The 19,831-nt window shown below is 50.9% G+C and overlaps 1 protein-coding gene across 2 annotated transcripts; it reads left to right on the forward strand.

The window, feature by feature from the left end:
• The first annotated feature begins 3,058 nt into the window (after nt 1-3,058).
• Rapgefl1 (Rap guanine nucleotide exchange factor like 1) lies at nt 3,059-19,172 on the forward strand. Of its 2 annotated transcripts, none has more exons than XM_031352995.1 (15): nt 3,059-3,986; nt 6,654-6,732; nt 8,026-8,161; nt 8,391-8,488; nt 11,731-11,843; nt 11,974-12,141; nt 13,005-13,102; nt 13,212-13,334; nt 15,097-15,275; nt 15,352-15,442; nt 16,072-16,122; nt 16,226-16,313; nt 16,516-16,580; nt 16,943-16,997; nt 17,233-19,172. In XM_031352995.1, exons 1-15 carry the CDS (start codon nt 3,467-3,469, stop codon nt 17,355-17,357), a joined length of 1,989 nt encoding a protein of 662 aa, XP_031208855.1. In that variant the 5' UTR covers nt 3,059-3,466; the 3' UTR covers nt 17,358-19,172. The 2 variants fall into 2 exon arrangements, with proteins under 2 accessions (XP_031208855.1, XP_031208856.1); XM_031352996.1 differs by having other exon boundaries at nt 3,872-3,986; nt 8,019-8,161.
• The last annotated feature ends 659 nt before the right edge of the window (nt 19,173-19,831 follow it).

The following is a 19,831-nucleotide window of genomic DNA, read 5'->3' on the forward strand; positions in this document are numbered from 1 at the left end:
GTCTTGACTCTGTTGCCAGTTATTGTGTGTCTTCATTTGGGAAGGAAGAAATATTCTAATTTCACTACAGAATTACAGTCATAATTTGAGCCAGACTGGTAAAATGGAAGGTCAGAGAAGTAAGAAGCTCCCTTGAGGCCCAAAGTTTGAAATCAACAGTTTCTCATCCTCTTTTCATTTATTTTTCACACCAGGGGCTTATGTAGCCCAGGCTGACCTCTTAACTCACCTTTCACTGAGGATCAGCTTCCTGGGTGCAAGGATATCAGGCATGCACTGTCACATAATAATTTTTGACCTTTTTATTTGTTCTATATATTTATGTTTGGGTTTTGGGTTTTTTTGGTTTTTATTTTTGAGACTCTGTCTCACTGTGTACCACTGTGCCCAGTTGTAGATAGCTATCTTTTATTGGAAAGAAAAGATGGCACTAAAATACCAAGGTGCACAGTCTGAAGGACAACTACCAGTCTACCTACCTTGAACTGGTAGGACAAGGAAAACAAAGACCTCCAACTGGTTCATGCTGCTTTTTATTTGAAACTCTGGAACACACACAGAGTAATTTCCAGTTTTGAATTAACTTTCCTTGGGGGGAAGTTTACAATTATACAAAGACTACTCGGTGTGGATGACCAGTGGGTATTGTGGTGCTGGAAACGTTCTTTGTTCCACAAAGCTTTACCTTGGTGGTGTGGGAATGCCCACAAGTTGGAACATCTTCCCTCTGTCCCCCAAGGTGATGGATAACTATAGACCTGGTATCCCTGGTCATGCAAAAAATGTCAACCAACCCTGTGGGTAGGTTACTGGCAGGAGAAAGGAATGTTGGGGTGCCTTTTCACCCCTGCCTCTTCCCTAGTCCTGCTCTTAGATCCCATTGCTCTCTCTGTTGCCCTGGTAACCAGCTCAGCAAGAAGAAACTCAAGCTCAGCAAAGCCCTCAGGTTCTCTCTGCCCTCCCAGCCTGCTTCTCAGTGGGCAGAGATAATGGGGGTGTAAGGGGCAGACAGACTACTGCCTTAGGTAGCCCTGGCCAATACCTTTGAAGAAGCCCATGGGTTGGACTGGCTCAGTTAAGCTTGTTGGCCTCCATTTCCATGGTTAAGTAATTGAATGCCACCTTGCCTTTCTCTTTGGGTTTTCTCATGGTAATGTAGATGCCCTATCAGTTTCCCCGCTGTGGGTCAGTCCATGGACCTACCTGTAGGTGACTCAAAACATCAAGGATTTGCAATTGCCAGATCTTACAGCTGCAGTTGACCTAGAGCAGTGATTTTCAGCACAGGCTGTTTGAATCACCTGGGGAGCCTTCTAAACTAACAGAGACCTTGGGCCTGCCGCAGAGGATCCCATAATTGATCTAGGGTATGACCTGGGCATCAGCCATTCAGAAAAGCCCCGATGTGGTTTCAGTGTGTAGCCAGAACAGAAGAGGACCACAGCTTAATGCTTCCTTTGCTTCTGATTCAAGGTCTTGAATGTAGTGACTGCCACTTCCCGTAACTGGAAGGGTCTAGAGTCCTGTTCCCCAAGCTTTTAGTTTCTAGAAGTCTCTCAGTCCCTTTTATTTCCAGCTCCCACACCCTTCACACTCCCCAATTTTTCACCCTTCCCAACCGACAATCCCAAATCCTGCCCAGAGAGGAGGTTACCAAGGCAACCGGCTTAATCTGGTAACTGTGGCATGTGCAGAAGAGAAGCCCTCCCCTCTTACTTGCTTCCTAAAAGGTTACCTGGGGAGCTCTAAGCTGCTCTAGCCAGTTCCTATTTCCAACCTGACGAGAGGCTGAGTGTCCAATTAAGGCTGTCCAGGAAGCCAATACTCAAACCTAGTTCCTAAGCTTTTCTTTTTTCTTTTTTTTTCTTTTTTTTTTTGTTCCCTCTCCAAATCCCCAGATGGATGTGCAGAGCTTTATTTCTGTGAACACATGCTCTAGCACACATGGAACTGGGTTTGCACAGACAGCAACACAAGTGTAGTACACACCCTGTCAGTTTCACCACTCCCAGCTATTAGCCTTCCTGTCCATCCATGCCTTGCTGATGCACAGTAAACAGGGGTGGGGCTTTGCCCAAGGAGGACCAGCCCACCAGGACCCTAGTGACACTCCTTCACCAAGTATCTCAAGCCTGGATGTGTTTACGCTGTGTCTCTACAGCCCCATCCTAGTGGAGTGTACCCTTGGAGACAAAATGCTCTGGCGTGGCCATCAGGAGTAAGGGCGCTATCTCTCCCATTCTATGGCTATAAACACTAAGGCGCACCGGGCGGTTGTGGCGCACGTCTTTAATACCAGCACTTGAGAGGCAGAGGCAGGAGGATTTCTGAGTTCGAGGCCAGCCTGGTCTACGGAGTGAGTTCCAGGACAGCCAGAGGTATACAGAGAAACCCTGTCTCGAAAAAACAAAAACAAAAAACAAAACAAAAAAAAACCCTAAGGTGCTAGGTGACAATAATTGGCAGTTTGGGGACTTACACATCTCTTCAGTCTTGCTTCCTTTTGCTGCCACCTGGGCTAAGATACCCTGGTGCTTTTGGTCGTCTCTTGCAGTCTACTATCTTTTTTCACCCCAATTAGACCTGCCACAACCTGCTTGCTGGCCTCTGCCTGGCTCTTTACTACTTGCCAGTACCTGCCTTACAAGGCGGCCCTGCACCACCCGCTATACCCTATCAGAAAAGGATATGGGTACCGCCCCTCCCTACTGCCAATGCCAGTTTACCCAAGACGCTGTCCCAGCCCTTCTCAACAGGTGGAAGATAATGACCAAATAAAATTGTGAGAAAGATGCAGAGAGTTCAGCAGTCTTTATATGCCTCACCTGTACACAGGTAGGCGTGCCAAGGTCAAACATCTACCCTGGTTATTAGAAATGCTCGTAAGAGACTCGGTAATCGAGAGCCTGGAGTCCTCTGCTTTGGGAGAACTCTCCCTCTCCTTAGCCCTTCTGCGACTGTCAGGAACCAAGTCCGAATTTTCCTCGCGGTCAGCACCAGCGTCCAAGTTCAAGCCTCGCGCGGCCGGGTGGGGGCGGGCCTAGGCAGGGTAGGGGCGGGGACTGGAGGAGGGGGCGCGGTCTCAATTCTGCCACCTTCCCCGGGGCCAGGAGCGCAGCCGCCGCCGCGTCCTCAGCCTTGCGCTCCGCCCGCTGCCTCTGTCGCCTGAGCCCGGCCCCGGAGCGCTGAGTCGGGGACACCAGCTCCTTAGCCTGCCAACCCTTCGGCCGCAGCCAGCATGGGAGGCCGCTGAGAGCGAGCTCCTCTTCCCTCTGGCACCTCCCCCGGCCACTGGCCACTGGCCTCTGGCCAGCGAGGCTCGGCCACCTCTCGCTCGCAGTCCGACGCCTGGCACGGCCCTCGGCTCTGCTCCCTCGGCTCTGAGCATCGTGTCCCCGCCTCCCCCCGCCCGCGCCTGGGACACCTGGGTCCCCCGGCGGCCCCTAGGAGAGGGGCGGGGGGGGGCATGAAGCCACTGGAGAAATTTTTGAAGAAGCAGACGTCGCAGCTGGCCGGACGAGCGGTGGCTGGAGGTCCCGGCGGGGGTCCGGGTTGCTGCGGAGGGCCTGGAGGGGGTGGTGGCCCTGGTGGGGGCGGCGGTCCGGCCGGGGGACTGCGGCCACTGCAGCGGCGTCAGAGCGTGTCTCGCCTGCTGCTCCCAGCTTTCCTCCGAGAGCCCCCAACCGAGCCCGGGCTGGAGCCGCCCGTTGAGGAGGAAGGGGGAGAGCCATTAGGGGTCTCTGAGGAGCCGGGCAGTGGGGGGCCCTGTTGGCTGCAGCTAGAGGAGGTTCCCGGGCCTGGGCCGATAGGATCTGGGGTGCCCCTGCGCTCTCCCTCCTCGTACTCCTCAGATGAGCTATCCCCCGGCGAACCCCTGGCTTCACCACCCTGGGCCCCCCTGGGCGCCCCCGAGCGGCCAGAGCATCTTCTGAACCGGGTTCTGGAGCGCCTGGCTGGAGGGACCACCAGGGACAGCAGCGCCTCAGGTAAGCCTGCTCATCCATCCCAGAGCAAAAGAGCACAGGGTCGGGGGTGAGGGGTTGGCTCCGGGGATGCTCCCTGGTTTTTTTCTTGTCCTTAGTGCTGGTGTAGAGGATGAGGGTAACCCCGAAGTAATGTAGGGGAAAGGACATGGTAGTGCCCACCCACCTTCCTTCCCACATTAGCGTCGTTCTCAGGGAAGAGGGGAAACCATCTCTCTCCTTAGCCCATGCTCCCTCACCCCCGGATATTTAAGCCAATCTCCCATGAGCCCTTGATACGGCCTACCTCCTCCCATGCCCCCAAATTAGGGCCTGACTGACACCCTAAGGTGGAAGCTTTCGAACTGAGGTTAGATGCTGCCCTCCAGACCATAGCTAAGGCCTGAAAACCGCTGACAAGAGTCCCTGGCTGTGGAGAAGCGCCCAGAGCCCAAGCTGGCTCACTTGGTGGAGCCATGTGGATATAGTCATAGGACCCGGCTGCCTTTAGGGACAGTGTCCTCCTTGGGGGTAAATTCGAAGGTCTCTAAGGGAAGATACAGGGAGACTGCAGCATCCAGAGGGATTTGGGCCTCTGTAGCCCCCACCCTTCCTATGTCATGCCTCAGCAGAGGGCCTTTTTAAAAAATAATAACCACACCCTGAGAAGCCCGAGATGATGCCATTTCATCCCCTGTTAGAATGCCAGCACCCTGTTAAAGGGCTTTTTGAGGAACTTAGGCCTCCACATTGCTAGTTGGAATGGATGTAGAGACATCAGGGTCTTTAGCTCTCACTAGGCGCTCCGCTAAACCCAGAGGGTCTTAGGATTGAGAGCCTAAGCTTGAGACCATAAAGACGAGGGACGGTGATAGGGGTTACCCTTCCTCCTCTGTGAGGCGTCCTGGCTTTAGGAGTGGAGTGTCACCCTCTACTCCATTTCTGTCCTGAAGGTCGGGGTCTCCTCTTTTGGCTCAGGCTGCAGTTGCCTTAGGGAGCTGACACCTTTTGGATTTAATTAGAAAAATATCAGACACACACCAGCTCTCTTAACCATAACTTCCCGCCTACACCACACACCCTGTGTCTCTATGACACATTCCCCAGGGAGGCTGTGCGTTGGACCCGAGCCTGCTTTGGAAGAAACAGATGCCAAACTGGAGCCCCCATCTCAGCATCTCTCCACTCTGCCCGTGTTCCTTGTCCTTTACTCCGGTTTTAACATTCACACTCTAGTGAGAGAAAGATGGGAGGAGGAAGGATATCAGGATATCGGGCCTCCTTATGCCTGGGTCCTAAGCCTGGAGCTGGGTGTGAGGGCTGGGGGGCCCTTCTGACTGACTTTCAGAATGGAGCCCAGTAGCTGAGTAGAGAGGGAAAGAGGCTGTCCAGTTTAGACAACAGATTGTCCAGTTTTCCCCGGGGTTAAGACTCCCAATTTGTCACCCATATTATCTGGCCTGGCAGGCCAAAATCTCCAGAGTAACTAGTTTGGGAAACCCCTCCTTTTAAACTGCCACTCCAATGTTTTTTAATATAAGCCACCACGTTCTCAAGCCACTTGATTTCTGCCCAGGCTGCGTAGGAGGAGACAACTGCTTATTGAAGGCTCTCCACACCTAGCCAGAGCTCTTCAAAAGGTCTAGGCAGCCCCTTGTGCACCAGGTACTAGGCCCTGATACTCTGCTTTGCCACTAGACTCTACCCCGACACTCTGCTTGCCCAATATTGAGGAGAGAACAAAGCGCTCTCGGTTCTTCTTCTGGCTCCTGGCAAGTGCCTTCTAGCTCTGGGCCTCAGTTTCTCCTCTGTGAAACAAAATAAATTCAAGTAGACAATCTTGTGTGGCTCCTCCGCCTCCACTTTCCTGGCTGTTCTTGGCAGCAGGGCACGACAACCAAGGGTTGTCAGAAGCCTTGGTTTTTGTCCTGGAGCAGTGCCTGGGGACCTAGCCCTAACCTGTCCTGGTGAGGACACCTGGCTCCCTCCCTGTGCCCTGCCTGTCTGTGTGTGCCAAGCGAGCCCTGCCCCACCCCAAGGCTGGCGGCAAGTCAGGGCGACCTTGTACCTGGCTGACTGGCTGAGCCAGGCCCAGACAGGGGTGTGGAGGGAAAAGGGTGGTGAGAGGAGCCCCTCCCCCCTCCTTTTCATCATTAACCCTTCTACCTCTGAGCACCCAGTGGACATAGGACTTCTATTTAAAGACCGAGATAAAGAGATGGCAGCCTGTCTCCTCTGCCAATTTTAATGGGAATGGTCCTCACCTGCCCTGTTGAAACTCAAAGCTATGAGGTAGGGGAGGATGGACACACATCCCACACATCCACATCACTCTGACTGGAACCTCTGTTTGCCACTTCTCTGTCGATGGTCCCTTCTGTGGACTCCCTTTTCTTCTGAGCAGATCTCAGGCATGGTGTATTATCTGACCAACTTCCCCCACACTGAAGAGAAGTGTGCATGGCCTTCAAAGGCACCCCCCTCCCTCCAGCTGCCTTGGCAGCTGCCAGCCCCACCCCCGCAGCGGCTGCCCAGAACCTTCACACATGTGTGCACTCGCGTGTGCAGAGCATGACAGGGCAGGTGGCCGGGCTTACTAAAGAGGCAGAAAAGGGGGGGGGGGGCTTCAGGGTTTGCAGATGGGTTCTTGAAGCCCCTTCTGACCTCTGTGACACCCATTGATCTCCACAGATATTCTTCTTGATGACATTGTTCTCACCCACTCCCTCTTCCTGCCAACAGAAAAGTTTCTACAAGAGTTACACCAGTAATATCCTTTTCTGGAGCTTCTGAAAGGACAGACCAGGAGGGAGCCATGTCTCCTATTCTTACAAACTACATTCCAGCCCAAACTCTCCTTTCTTTTTCTTTTTTTCTTTTTAAGGTTTATTTATTTATTTATTTATTTTTAAAGATTTATTTATTATTATATGTAAGTACACTGTAGCTGTCTTCAGACACACCAGAAGGGGGCATCAGATCTCATTACAGATGGTTGTGAGCCACCATGTGGTTGCTGGGATTTGAACTCAGGACCTCTGGAAGAACAGTCAATGCTCTTAACCACTGAGCCATCTCTCCAGCCCTATTTATTTATTTTTGTTTTTGTTTTTGTTTTTTTGAGACAGGGTTTCTCTGTGTATCCCTGGCTGTCCTGGAACTCACTCTGTAGACCAGGCTGGCCTCAAACTCAGAAATCCACCTGCCTCTGCCTCCCAAGTGCTGGGATTAAAGGCATGTGCCACCACTGCCCGGCTATTTATTTATTATATGTAAGTGCACTGCAGCTGTCTTCAGACACACCAGCAGAGAACATCAGATCTCATTATGGATGGTTGTGAGTCATCTTAACCGCTGAGCCATCTCTCCAGCTCTCCCTCTGGCCCTGCTTGCTGTAGCTGTCTTCAGATACCCCAAAAGAGGGCATCAGATCCCATTACGGATGGTTGTGAACCACCATGTGGTTGCTGGGAATTGAACTTAGGACCTCTGGAAGATCAGTCAGTGCTCTTAACCGCTGAGCCATCTCTCCAGCCCCCAAAACTCTCCTTTAGAGGACACATCCAGCCTTTGATCTCACCAGCCGTGTGACCTGGGGCAGATCACTTCCCATCGAATGGAGATGGATAGTTGCTCTGCTCTGGGTTGCTGGGAGGATCAGCCTTGCTGCAGGTGTGGTAGTGCTCTGAGACTCCTATACAGCATAGGGTGCCGGCTGTTCCGAGGTAGGGAGTTATAGGATGCCGGCTGGTCTGAGGTAGGGAGTTATCAGAACTAATTGAGGTGTCAACCAAATGAAGACCAAGCTGGCCTTGAACTCAGAAATCCGCCTGCCTCTGCCTCCCAAGTGCTGGGATTAAAGGCATGCACCACCACCGCCCGGCTAAATTGAAGCTCTTATTTGTATTCTAAGCACAATCATGGCTGGTGTGCATATGAGTCTTGAGTTCGGGGCCCTGAATACCTTCTTTTCTCCTGGTACCCAAGCCCAGACTATTTGGGGACAATTTACCTTGCCCAATTTCCTTGGCTCTCCAGAACTTTTACTTAACTTAGGCGTCAGCTTTGTTCAGTCAAGGAATGTGGAGGGTCCAGAGGGGCTGGGCCGGAAGCAAGCCTGCCTAGCTCTACTCCTTCATTTCTTGGATACCTACCAAGGACTACTGCAAGAGGAAGAAGGGGCCGGCCACATTATCAAGGTGGGCCTGGGAGGGAAAAGATGGGTAAGCTGGCTGTCAGCTCTGCAAGGGGCCCCTGTGACGGAGTCACATTCTTCAAGCTGGATACCTGGAAGCAAAAGATGCCCTGGGACTTTGCTCTATGGGATTCCCAAGTGCTTAAGGCATGGAGACCCTGCCTCAGCCCTTGTAGCGAGTGGTCGTTGGGATGAGACCTCAGCCCTCATCTCATCCTTTGCTCTCTCCCTAGGAACTGTATCTACTAATTATGAAGGATGAGTCCCTTTACCAAGACCTCCGAGAGGACACACTGAGGCTGCACCAGCTGGTGGAGACAGTGGAGCTAAAGTGAGGGGAAAGGGGACCCCTGAGTTCCTCTAATACAGGGGCTGCCTCTGGTCTTGTGGCTTCACCATATTAGTTGTTTGTTTCTTTGCTTGCTTGCTTTCTAAGATACTTTATTTTCTTATATTGTTTTGCCTGCATATATATCTGTGTTCCACCTCCATGCTTGGGTCTACCAAGGTCAGAAAAGGACATTGGTTTTCCAAGAACTTAAGTCATAGATGGCTGTTAGCTACAACAACATGGGTGCTGGGAACAGAAATGGGGTCCTCGGCAAGAGCAGCCAGTGCTCTAAATCATGGAGCCATTTCTCTGGGACCTTTAACATTTCAATATGGTTTGCTCTCAGCATCTTTCCCTCCCTGGAGAGTAACATAGAACCACAGAACGATGTCTCTAATTCAATCTTTTTTTCAAAGGGGCAAGGGGGAAGCTGGGCAATCTGTCTTACTTACTGTATAGCTCAAGCTAAGCTCCAACTCACTGTGTAGCCCAAGATGGCTTCTACCAACAGCAATCCTCTGGTCTCAGGGTTCCAAGTGGGCCTGTGCCACCAGGTCCTGCTTCATTCTTTTTTAGTGTTTGGTCTGTCTTTCCTATCACTTTGGTAGTGTTCCAGCAGATATTTAACAAGCCCCGCTTTCTGAGAAAGATCCCTAGTTTATAGCTCTGATTCCCATGGTGTAAATATTCTCACCATGGTTTGTTTCAAGCTATCAACATGGTGTCGTTGACTGTGGAGTTGGGAAGAGATTGGCGGGAGTAGTTACGTAGTATTTCCGCTACATCCATATATAGGCCTAAATAAGCTGGAGCAGAGCCAGTACAAAACTTAGGAAAAAGAACTTAGAAAAACTACCGTCTGGTTTTGTTTTGTTTTGTTTTTTCTCTTCTTATTTATTTACTTACTTACTTTTTAGATGGGAGTCCTTGAAACTTGCCCCAGTTATTTTACGTTTGCCTTGCAAAGTCTTATGCCCTGATCTCTGGCACAGGTTTTGCTATGTTTTGTTTTGTTTGTTTTCTGAGACAGGGTTTCTCTGTGTAGCCCTGGCTGTCTTGGAACTCATTTTGTAGACCAGCTGCCCTCAAACTCAAATCCTTGCCTTCCCAGGGCTGGGATTAAAGACATGTGCCAACACCGCCTGGTGAAACTGTCTTTTTTTCTTTTTTCTTTTTCTTTTTTCTTTTTTTTTTTTTTTGTTGTTTTTTTTTTTTGTTTTGTTTTTCAAGACAGGGTTTCTCTGTATAGCCCTGGCTGTCCTAGAACTCACTCTGTACACCAGGCTAGCCTCAAACTCAGAAATCTGCCTGCCTCTGCCTCCCAAGTGCTGGGATTAAAGGCGCAGTGCGTACCACTGCCCGGGGAAACTGTCTTTTTGATAATGATTTATTTGACCTTAAGTTTACAACATGTGTGTGTATAAATGAACACACATCTAATGGCTGTCCTTAAAAATTAGTTAACAGGAGTGACAGAGATGGCTCAGTGGTTAAGAGCACTTTCTGTTCTTCAAAGGGACCCAGGTTGGACTTCCAGCACATGGCATCTCACAACCATCTGTAACTTTAGTTCCAGAGGCTCTGATGCCCTCTTTTGCACTGTAAGTGTAGGGCCTGCATCTGGTACACAGGGCACATACAGGCAAAATACCCATATGCATTAAAAATACAAACAAATCTTAAAAATAACTGTATCAGCATGGTGGCATACCCCTGTGATCCCAGGTATTTGGGAGGCTAAAGTAGTAGAAGAATCATCACTTCAAGGCCAGCTTGGACAACTTAATGAGATCACATCTCAAGATTCAAAAAATATATATATATAGTAAGGGCTTGGGATAGAGCAGTGGTGGAATGCTTGTCTAATATGTGTGGTGTCCTAGGTTTAATCCCCACTATTACCAAAACAAACAAACAAACAGTTGGCAAATATCCCCAAAATTGACCTCCCTAGCACCAGGGCACAAGGATATCCAGTCACTTCTTGGTTTTCTCCCCATTCCTGCTGCTGCAGGGTTCATTATCTCCCCCTAGACCATTGTCACAGCCCTTGAGGACTTCAGCCTCTGGCCTTGCCTCTTTCTCCCTTCTGACACCAAAGATATCTTGCAGCTTTTCCTAAAGGAGTCCTTCACCTCCCTGTTCCCAAAGCATCCACGTTCCCTAATGTCTCCAAACCCAGCATCAGCACCTGATGATCTAAATCCTAGCCCAGCATCAGCACCCTTCCCCTTCCCACCACCTCCTGATCTTCCCCATCTCCTCTCATGTTTCCTCTACACCTATTTTTTAAATTTATTTTTATTTTATGCACATTGGTGTCTTGCCTGCTTGTGTGTTGGATCTGTGAGGTGCCATGTGGGGGATAGGAATTGAACCCTGGTCCTCTGGAAGAGTGGCTAATGCTCTTAACCACTGAGCCATCTCTCCCACCCCCTTCTTCATCTATTTTTCTGGCAACTTTGGTGCCTCCCTACTTTTTTTTTTTTAAAGACTTATTTTATTTATTTATTTTACATACATGAGTACATTGTAGCTGTCTTCAGACACACCAGAAGAGGGACTCGGATCCCATTTCAGAAGGTCGTGAGCTACCATGTTGTTGCTGGGAATTGAACTCAGGACCTCTGGAAGAGCAGCTGGTACTCTTAACCACTGAGCCATCTCTCCCAGCCTTCCTACGTTTTCTTCCCACAATCCTTCAGGGCTTGGGTCAAAGGCTGTCTCTTTTATGTTAACATCTCAGCTTTCTCCCTTTCAGGAAGTTTCCTTCCCCACAAGCATCACCCTCCTGCACCTTTGTCACCTCACCAACACTTCCTGGCTGGTGTTAGAAGGAGTTGCACACATGGCTGTCTCCTTCCCAGACTGTGAAGCCCTTGTCAGCAAAATTCAGGCATCTGATGTCCTAGTACCTACCATGTGCAGAGAGTGTGGCAGGGCATGAAGGATGAAGGACTGTAAAAACTAATCCCATCCCCCAAGAGCTGTCAATCTGGTAGAAAAGACGACGTGAACACAAACACTATCTTTCTGTCGTTTTACGCCTTTTGAGACTGAGAGAGTCATCTCTCCTCATGGGTGGGTGGACCAGAGAAGAGCCCCTGAAAGAGGTGACAGTCGATCTGGGTCACTTGTACAATTGTCCTATGCTGGTCAGTGTCCTACCTCTGCTTAATGTTCCTGCCTGGTGCTCCATATGCCTGGCAGGGCTTGCTGATGCCCAGCAATGTTCATGCCAGGATTCCAGAAGAAAGCCAGCCACCCAGCAAGCAGGTTAAGCCGCTCTTCCGACACTTCCGCCGGATAGATTCCTGTCTGCAGACCCGAGTGGCCTTCAGGGGCTCTGATGAGAGTGAGTGTGGCCCTTAGGAAGAGCAAAGCTTTGGGAGAGGCTCTGGGAGGGGGTTGGGTGCCCGGGCCTTGAACACTAACAACAGAGTCTCCAAAGGCCCTTTCCCAGTGTCTTCTCTGTGTCTCTTCAGTCTTCTGCCGAGTCTACATGCCTGACCACTCTTACGTGACCATACGCAGTCGCCTCTCAGCCTCAGTGCAAGACATTCTGGGCTCTGTGACAGAGAAGCTGCAGTACTCGGAGGAGCCTGCGGAGCGTGAGGATGCCCTCATCCTCGTAGCTGTCGCTTCCTCCGGAGGTGAGAGTCAGCACATTAGGCAGGGGTAAAAACTAAATTCTACATCCTCGATGCTCAGAGGGTCGTCCCGGGTCCAGCCTTGGGGAGTACATCACCTGGGAGCCCCTACCCCAAACCTACAGGATTTGAATCTGCATCTGGCCCAGCCCTCCCAGGACATTCCTGTGAACATTGAAATTGGGGACATACTGGTGCAGAACCCTTGGGTCCTGGCCTGGGTGCTACCTGATACCTACTTGGAGATGGTGTTCTGGGTCTCTCACACACACCTCTCCCTGATATCTGACATGCTCCACTTTTCCCCCTCAAACTGATGACATAGGGGAGGTTCCAATCTTGTGGGGAGGCAGAGAGCCAGCAATGTAGCATAGCATGTGTGTGTGTGTGTGTGTGTGTGTGTGTATGTGTAAGAAAGACAAGATCGAGCTGGGCAGTGGTAGCGCACGCCTTTAATCCCAGCACTTGGGAGGCAGAGGCAGTTGGATTTCTGAGTTCGAGGCCAGCCTGGTCTACAGAGTGAGGTCCGGGATAGCCAGGGAAACCCTGTCTCGAAAAACCAAAAAAAAAAAAAAAAAAAAAAAAAAAAAAAAAAAAGAAAGAAAGAAAGAAAAAGTATTCCAATTTATCCAGTGCGCAGGGATGAGGGGATAAGAGAGGAGATACTTATGGGGTGGAGTCTATAAAGGCAAAGGAAATCATTTGACAAATTTCAGATAAATATGGCCTCGGGTGGTGATGATGCTGGTCCTGCTGGTCTAGGATGTGTGTCAGTGTTTTGTGGGCTCCTGCATGGGAAGGGGGATGGTGGCTCAGGTATGTGAAGGGTGTGGGTGGCCAAAGCTGAACAGCCTGTCCCTCTGCAGAGAAGGTCCTCCTCCAGCCAACGGAGGACTGTGTTTTCACCACGCTGGGCATCAACAGCCACCTATTTGCCTGTACCCGGGACAGCTATGAGGCCCTAGTAAGAACTCCTTTAACTATGTCTGTGGTAATAAGAGATGTGGGAGGCGGGGCTGAGTCTCTCACCTTACCACAGGTAGCCAAGTTCCTCTCACCCCACGTGCCACCAGGTACCCCTTCCTGAGGAGATCCAGGTCTCCCCAGGAGACACAGAGATCCACCGGGTGGAGCCTGAAGATGTGGCCAATCACCTGACTGCTTTCCACTGGGAGCTGTTCCGGTGTGTGCACGAGGTGAGGCTGCAGCTTGTGCTAGGCAGGGAATGTGCTTGCTCCCGGGAGTCTGCTTTTGCAACACAGTCCTAGCTAGAAGGCTCGCCGCACATGGGCAGTGCAGAGCCACAACCTTTATAGGCCTTTGTCCCCTCATCTGGGAAAATGGTAGAGATCCTCTTCAGCAGAGTGTTTCGGGGCCCAAGTGCTGCTTCCATAGACTCTGAATCAGGATTCATGTCAAGATCGTAAAAAAAAAAAAAAAAAAAAAAGATTAATATTAAGCTGAGGGTCTAGTTCAATTGGTAGAGTGCTTGCCTAGCGTGCACACAACCCCGGGCTTGGTCCTCACCACTGAGTGAACCAGGCGTGATGGTGCACGCTTGTACTCTCAGTTGATGGTGCATGCTTGTACTTTTCTGTACTTGGGAAGTGAAAGCAGAAGGATCCAGATTATCCTAGGCTACATGTGTTGCAGGCCAGCCTGAGATACATAAAACCCTGGCTCAAAACAACAAACAAAAAATATGAGGGTTGGAAAATTGGCAGAGAGGTTAAGAGTGCTGGTGTGCCGGGTGGTGGTGGCACACGCCTTTAATCCCAGCACTTGGGAGGCAGAGGCAGGTGGGTTTCTGAATTTGAGGCCAGCCTGGTCTACAGAGTGAGTTCCAGGACAGCCAGGACTATACAGAGAAACCCTGTCTCAAAAAATCAAAAAAAAAAAAAAAAAAAAAAAAGAGAGTGCTGGTGTTTCAGAGGGATCAATTGGATTCCCAGCTCCAAATCCAGTGGCTCACAACCACCAGTAATTCCAGCTTCAGGGGCTCTAATGCCCTCTTCTGGCCTCTACAGAAATGTGCACAGACCACACACACACATATAAATAAATATAAAAGTCATAAGTTGTTGTTGTTGTTGAAGCAGGGTCTCAGTATGTAGCCCTGGCTATCTTGGAACTCACTATGTAGACCAAGCTGGCCTCGAACTCAGAGATCCACCTGCCTTAAGTGCTGAGATTAAAGGTATTCACCACTACACCTGGCAAATTTATTTTAAGATGTATTTTGTTTTTAATTGTACGTGCATGTGCATGAGTGTATGCATGCGCATGTGAGTGCAGGTGCCCACAAAGGCCAGAAACATCAGAATCCTCTGGGACTGGAGTTCCAGATAGTTGTGAGATGTGTGACATGGGTTCTGAAAACCGCACTCAGGTTGCCTGGAAGATCGGTACACATATTAACCATTGAGCAACATCTCCAGCCCTGCCCCCCACCCCGCAACTAAAATCTTTTTTTATTTTTATTATCATTTATTTCTGAGTACTTGTATCTATCTTTTTATAAGGTCATAGAGATGTCAGATTCCCTAGAGTAACAGGTAGTTGGGAGTTGCCTAGTGTTGGTGTTGGGAATTGTACTTCATCTTCTGCAAGATCAGTATGTGCTCTCACTTCAGTTCCCAAAGTAAAATCTCTTGAGAGGGGGTGGGGGGGAGGGAGGAAGGGAGGGAGGGAGAGAGGGAAGGAGGGAGAGAGAGGCAAGGAGAGAAAGGGAGGGACAGAGAGAGAGAGAGCAAAGGGAGAATAAGAGACTAGCAAGTGCCTGGTGCCCACGTGCTCATAGGTGGTGAATAGTGCTAACATTGATTTCCCCCGCTGCTGTCCCCATTTTTCCATCTCCCTACCCGCTCTCCTCTATCTCTCCCTGTCCATGTGCTCCGTGCTGCCATCTTTCTACCCACTTCCCGTTACCTTGGTGTCTCCTCTGCCGACCCGATGCAGTTGGAGTTCGTGGACTACGTATTCCACGGGGAGCGTGGCCGCCGAGAGACAGCCAACCTGGAGTTGCTGCTGCAGCGTTGCAGTGAGGTCACTCACTGGGTGGCCACCGAGGTCCTGCTCTGTGAGGCCCCGGGCAAGCGTGTACAGCTGCTCAAGAAGTTCATCAAGATCGCAGCCATGTGAGTGCTGCTGGTGGAGGCTGGGAAGGGTGCAGTGACCCCGTGACCTCTAACCCCGCCTCCCTCCCCCCCACAGCTGCAAGCAGAACCAGGACCTGCTGTCCTTCTACGCGGTGGTCATGGGGCTGGACAACGCGGCTGTCAGCCGCCTGCGGCTCACCTGGGAGGTGAGGCGACCTCTCCCTTCTCTGCCCACAGTTGTCCCACCCCAGGATCTTGGGCTCTCAGACTCTCTCCAGTGCAGCCTCCTGATGCTGCTGCTCTGTGGTGAATCTCTGTGCCAGTGAGAAGCAGGTGCCCTCTCCTGGCCTCTGCCACTCAGGACGTAGAGCTTTGTCCATGTGTTTGCAAGTTAGTAAAAAGCTAGAATCCCAGCCCAGGGGCCTTGCTATGAGCCTCACCTGGGTCTCAGCCGGCAGGTGGAGGGAGCATTTCTGTGCTGTGTGAAGTTTCAAGCTCCCTGATTCTATGTCCTCACCTAGTTTCTCCTCCTGTCTGGAAATGTGTCTATAACTCAAGACTAGTCACATTCTCCCATGAAATTCAAGGAGCACCACACTGACATTTCTTTTTTTTTCTTCCTTCCTTTCTTCTTCTTTTTCTTCTTCTTCTTCTCCTTCTTCTTCTTCTTCTTCTTCTTCTTCTTCTTCTTCTTCTTTTTCTTCTTCTTCTTTTTCTTCTTCTCCTCTTCTTTCTCCTTCTTCTTTTTTCTTCTCTCTCTTTTTCCTTTCTTTCTTTCTTTCTTTCTCTTTCTCTTTCTTTCATTTTTTTTTTCCTTCCTTCAAACTCTCTGCAGAAGCTTCCAGGGAAATTCAAGAACCTGTTCCGTAAATTTGAGAGCTTGACGGTGAGTGGGATTGCGTTTTCTTAGCCCCCACCCCTAGGGAATGGGAGCCGTCTTTGAGGGTACACTAGGTCCATTTGTCTCTGAACCTTCTGTGGAATGCTAGGACCCCTGCCGGAACCATAAAAGCTACAGAGAAGTCATCTCCAAAATGAAGCCCCCACTGATTCCGTTCGTGCCCCTGATCCTCAAAGGTCAGTCCCTCCTAGGCTCTGTGCTGTTCTTATCTGTGAACCCTTCTCCCATCCTCCCCCCGCCCCCGTCTCTTAGTCCCCTTTCAACTCAGCTGTGGGGCCCCCCCGGACTCCAGAACTGCGCATGCGCAGATTATAAGCGACTGCGATGGGTTCCCTCTCCTACTCCGTCCTCACTTTGAGCTGTCTTCCTGCTCCCTAGACCTGACCTTCCTACATGAGGGGAGCAAAACCCTCGTGGATGGCCTAGTGAACATTGAGAAGCTGGTGAGTGGAACTGTCAACCCCTGTTCTGTGAGTGAGGGGCTGCCTTCCCCCTCTCCCTCCTGTCACTTCCCCCAAATAGCAGCCTTCCTTTCTGCTGCCCAGCTTGCCTAACAGACTCCAGCCTGTCTCCCTGGTGGCATCACTGTAGCAACCCACCCACAAAAGGCGAAGCTGTCAGGCAGCTTGGGGGGGGGGCATTCAACAACCTCCTTCTCTTGGCATCTTGCTATTACCCATCCTTAGGCCCTTCAGAGGCCCCATCAATGGAGACTGAAGATAGTAGGACGAACTCAGTAGAGAGAAAAGGGGGGAGGCCTCCATCTGCGCCCATTTTCGGGGCTAATTCCTTGTCATTCTCCCAGCATTCAGTGGCCGAGAAAGTGAGGACAATCCGAAAATATCGGAGCCGGCCCCTCTGTGAGTACCCTGGGCCCAGTGAGCTTCCCAGGAGGATTGCGGCAGAGGAGGGATGGGAGAGTGAGCACCATGCTCAAGTGTGTGGTTTCTTAGATTGGTCAGTTCTCCATTCTTGCCTTGGGCGTGTGCCAACACCTGTCCCCATTCACAACCCTTTTGCCCTGCTTGCCTGGCATGCATAGAGGGGATAAAGGGAGGCTGGGAGGCTGACCACCTCTCCCTCCCTGTACCCCAGGCCTAGACATGGAGGCCTCCCCGCATCACCTGCAGACCAAGGCCTATGTGCGCCAGTTCCAGGTCATCGACAACCAGAACCACCTCTTTGAGCTCTCCTACAAGTTGGAGGCGAATAGTCAGTGAGAGCAAGGGGGCCCAGCTGCCCCCCCCCCGCCTCGGTCCTTGGCACCTGGCACTCAAGCACTTTGCACGATGCCCTCAACAACCCCCACGGGACAGCTTCTCCCTTGAGGCACTTCCCATCCGGACAAGGAGGAGTTGGGTTGGCCCACACATGAGCCTGTCATCCTGCTGAGGTCCTCTTCACACTCAAGCTGGTGTGAAGCCTGGTGTCTGGCCTCTCCGGGCAAGGGAGAGAGCACCTCTCTGCTCTCCAAGTGAGATCTGTTCCAGAGATGGAGTTTCTAGCCTCCGCTTCCCATGTAGGGAAAAAAAAAGCACTTGCTCCCAGATCACAGCTGTGGTATGGGAGGCACTGGAAGCCTCCTTCGCTGGCAACTGTTTCACTGATCCCTGGATATACACCCCCTAGAATAGTGTGTGTGCGCACGTGTGAGTGTGTGTGTGTGTGTGTGTGATGTACAATGTACATGTCCCCTTTCAGGGTGCAGGAGTGCGTTTGGTAATGTAGGGAGAGTGTCACAAGCATTTTGAGGATCCCTTCCCGTTTGGTGCTACCCTTGTTGGCTATGTCTCCAGTCACTCCCTGCCCGACCCCACCCGCTGTCCTACATAGCAAGACTGTGGGCCAACCTGTTCCTGAAGGCAGGAAGTATCAGTAGGCAGAGGAGTTACCCATCAGTCCCTGCAAATCCCCCACCCAAGTTTCCCTCAAGATCTCTGGATATGTGTCAGTGAGAGGCTAAAAGATGCTCAGGGAAACGCAGGCCTAAGCTGCCTCTGGGACCCTGCCTCTGCCTCATACTTGGTGGGACGCAGTAGTATCCGGAGTTAGGGGTACCTGCTCCCCAGACCTCTCTGCCTTGGGGGGTGGTTCTCACTGCTAAGGAGGGAGTTATTATCCTCCTTTTGGTTCTGTGTCTGCCACCAACCTGTGTCTGTGTCTGTGTCCGTGTCTGTCTGTCTGTCTGTCTGTCTGTCTGCATCCCCCTTTGTCTTTCTGTAGAGCCTAGGGTGGATCTCAGTACCTAGGGCAGATAGCTCCTCCCTGCATGGGGAGGAGAAAGACAGCAGCAGCTATAAAGATGGAGCTGGGCTCTGGCGGGGCCTTTATTACCTCTCCCATCCCTTCCTCTACAGCTAAGGGGGTGCAGGGGCTCCTGGCAGCTACTGGGTGAGGTTTCCTGGCACAGCCTCACACCCTCCTCCCTGGCCCTACTGAAGAGGTGGCAGTGGCCGAGGCAGCCGTGAAGTCAGCTGAAGCTCCTGCTCTGGGACTGTATATATTTTGTACCCAAAGCTCTGGAATTGTACATTTATTTTTTAAAGCCCAAAGAGGGAACGAACCTTGTATCATATGTAAACACTGTATTATAGGTTATGTTGTACAGTCCCTTTTATACAGCAGTTCCTGGCAAAGTATCCACAGACACATGCCATACGACTTCCCCAGCTCATAGTGGTGATGGTGACCATGCCACTCCTTGGCCCATAATGGTGATGGTGACCATCCCTCTCCCATGTTCTGCTGCTCCCCTGCAACTGCTGGCTGCGCCCCGGCAGCCCAGATGTCCTGTCCCTCTTCTGTAGCCCTTCCTCAGCCCCTTCTAGTTCCCCAGCCCCCCACAAATGTCACCTCTCCCAGCCCTGGGCTGCTGCCTGCCTCTGGTTGTAATGCTTGCCCCGCTGATTCTCAGGGGTGCCATCCCCCCAACCCTGTAGCTTTAACAGAGTGAACCATGTATGTTGTACAGGCCTCGTTGTCATTGCAGAAACTGCTCGATAGAAAAAAAAAATACACTGAAGTCTATGAACCAACCTCCTGATGTTCTCCATTGTTTCTCTGAAGCTGGGGAAGGGCTGGGGTTGAGAGAGGAAACGGGAGACACCCTTCCAGCACTCAAGGCCCCTTAGCAGGGCTACCAAGAGTAACTTGGAAAATGTGTGTGTGTGTGTGTGTGTGTGAGTCTGTGTGTGTGTGTGTGTGTGTGTCTAGGGGGGTTGCCAACCTCACAAGATCTGTGTCTAGTGTCTGGAACTCAGGAGATATTTCTGTTCTTGCTTGTTCCAGGTCACATAGATATGTGATCACACTTCTAACCTTGCAAGGCCTGAAGCAGAGGCTGAGCAGGCCTAGCACAAAGTCCAAGTTACAGGGCTTGATGGGGCAAGCCTGCTAGCTAACCCTGGTCTGTCTGCTGCAGGCAGCACAAGCTATTCACGAAGCCAAGCAGTTACCAATCCTACCAAGCTGGAGGTGTGCTGAGCCTGTATTAACTCTCATGGTAGCCTGAACTGCAGGAGACACCATACCCTTAAATAGCCTCGTGTGAGTTCTTAACTTGTCTGAGCCTCCCTCGACCTTGATATCAGAAAATGGTCCTCTCACTCACCTACCTTTGGTTCTCTGTTTTGTGTTTCTTCCCAGCTTTTCTTTTCTTTTCTTTCTTTCTTTCTTTTTTCTTTTCTTTTTTTTT

This window comes from Mastomys coucha, unplaced genomic scaffold, assembly GCF_008632895.1.
Source record: "Mastomys coucha isolate ucsf_1 unplaced genomic scaffold, UCSF_Mcou_1 pScaffold5, whole genome shotgun sequence".
In the NCBI taxonomy this organism is placed as follows: Eukaryota; Metazoa; Chordata; class Mammalia; order Rodentia; family Muridae; genus Mastomys; species Mastomys coucha.

Coding starts and splice junctions, on each gene's coding strand:
- Rapgefl1 (XM_031352995.1), top strand. CDS start 3,467: ATGAAGCCACTGGAGAAATTTTTGAAGAAGCAGACGTCGCAGCTGGCC. Junction 15,276..15,351: donor TTCATCAAGATCGCAGCCAT/GTGAGTGCTGCT, acceptor TCCCCCCCACAG/CTGCAAGCAGAACCAGGACC. Junction 16,314..16,515: donor CGTGCCCCTGATCCTCAAAG/GTCAGTCCCTCC, acceptor CCTGCTCCCTAG/ACCTGACCTTCCTACATGAG.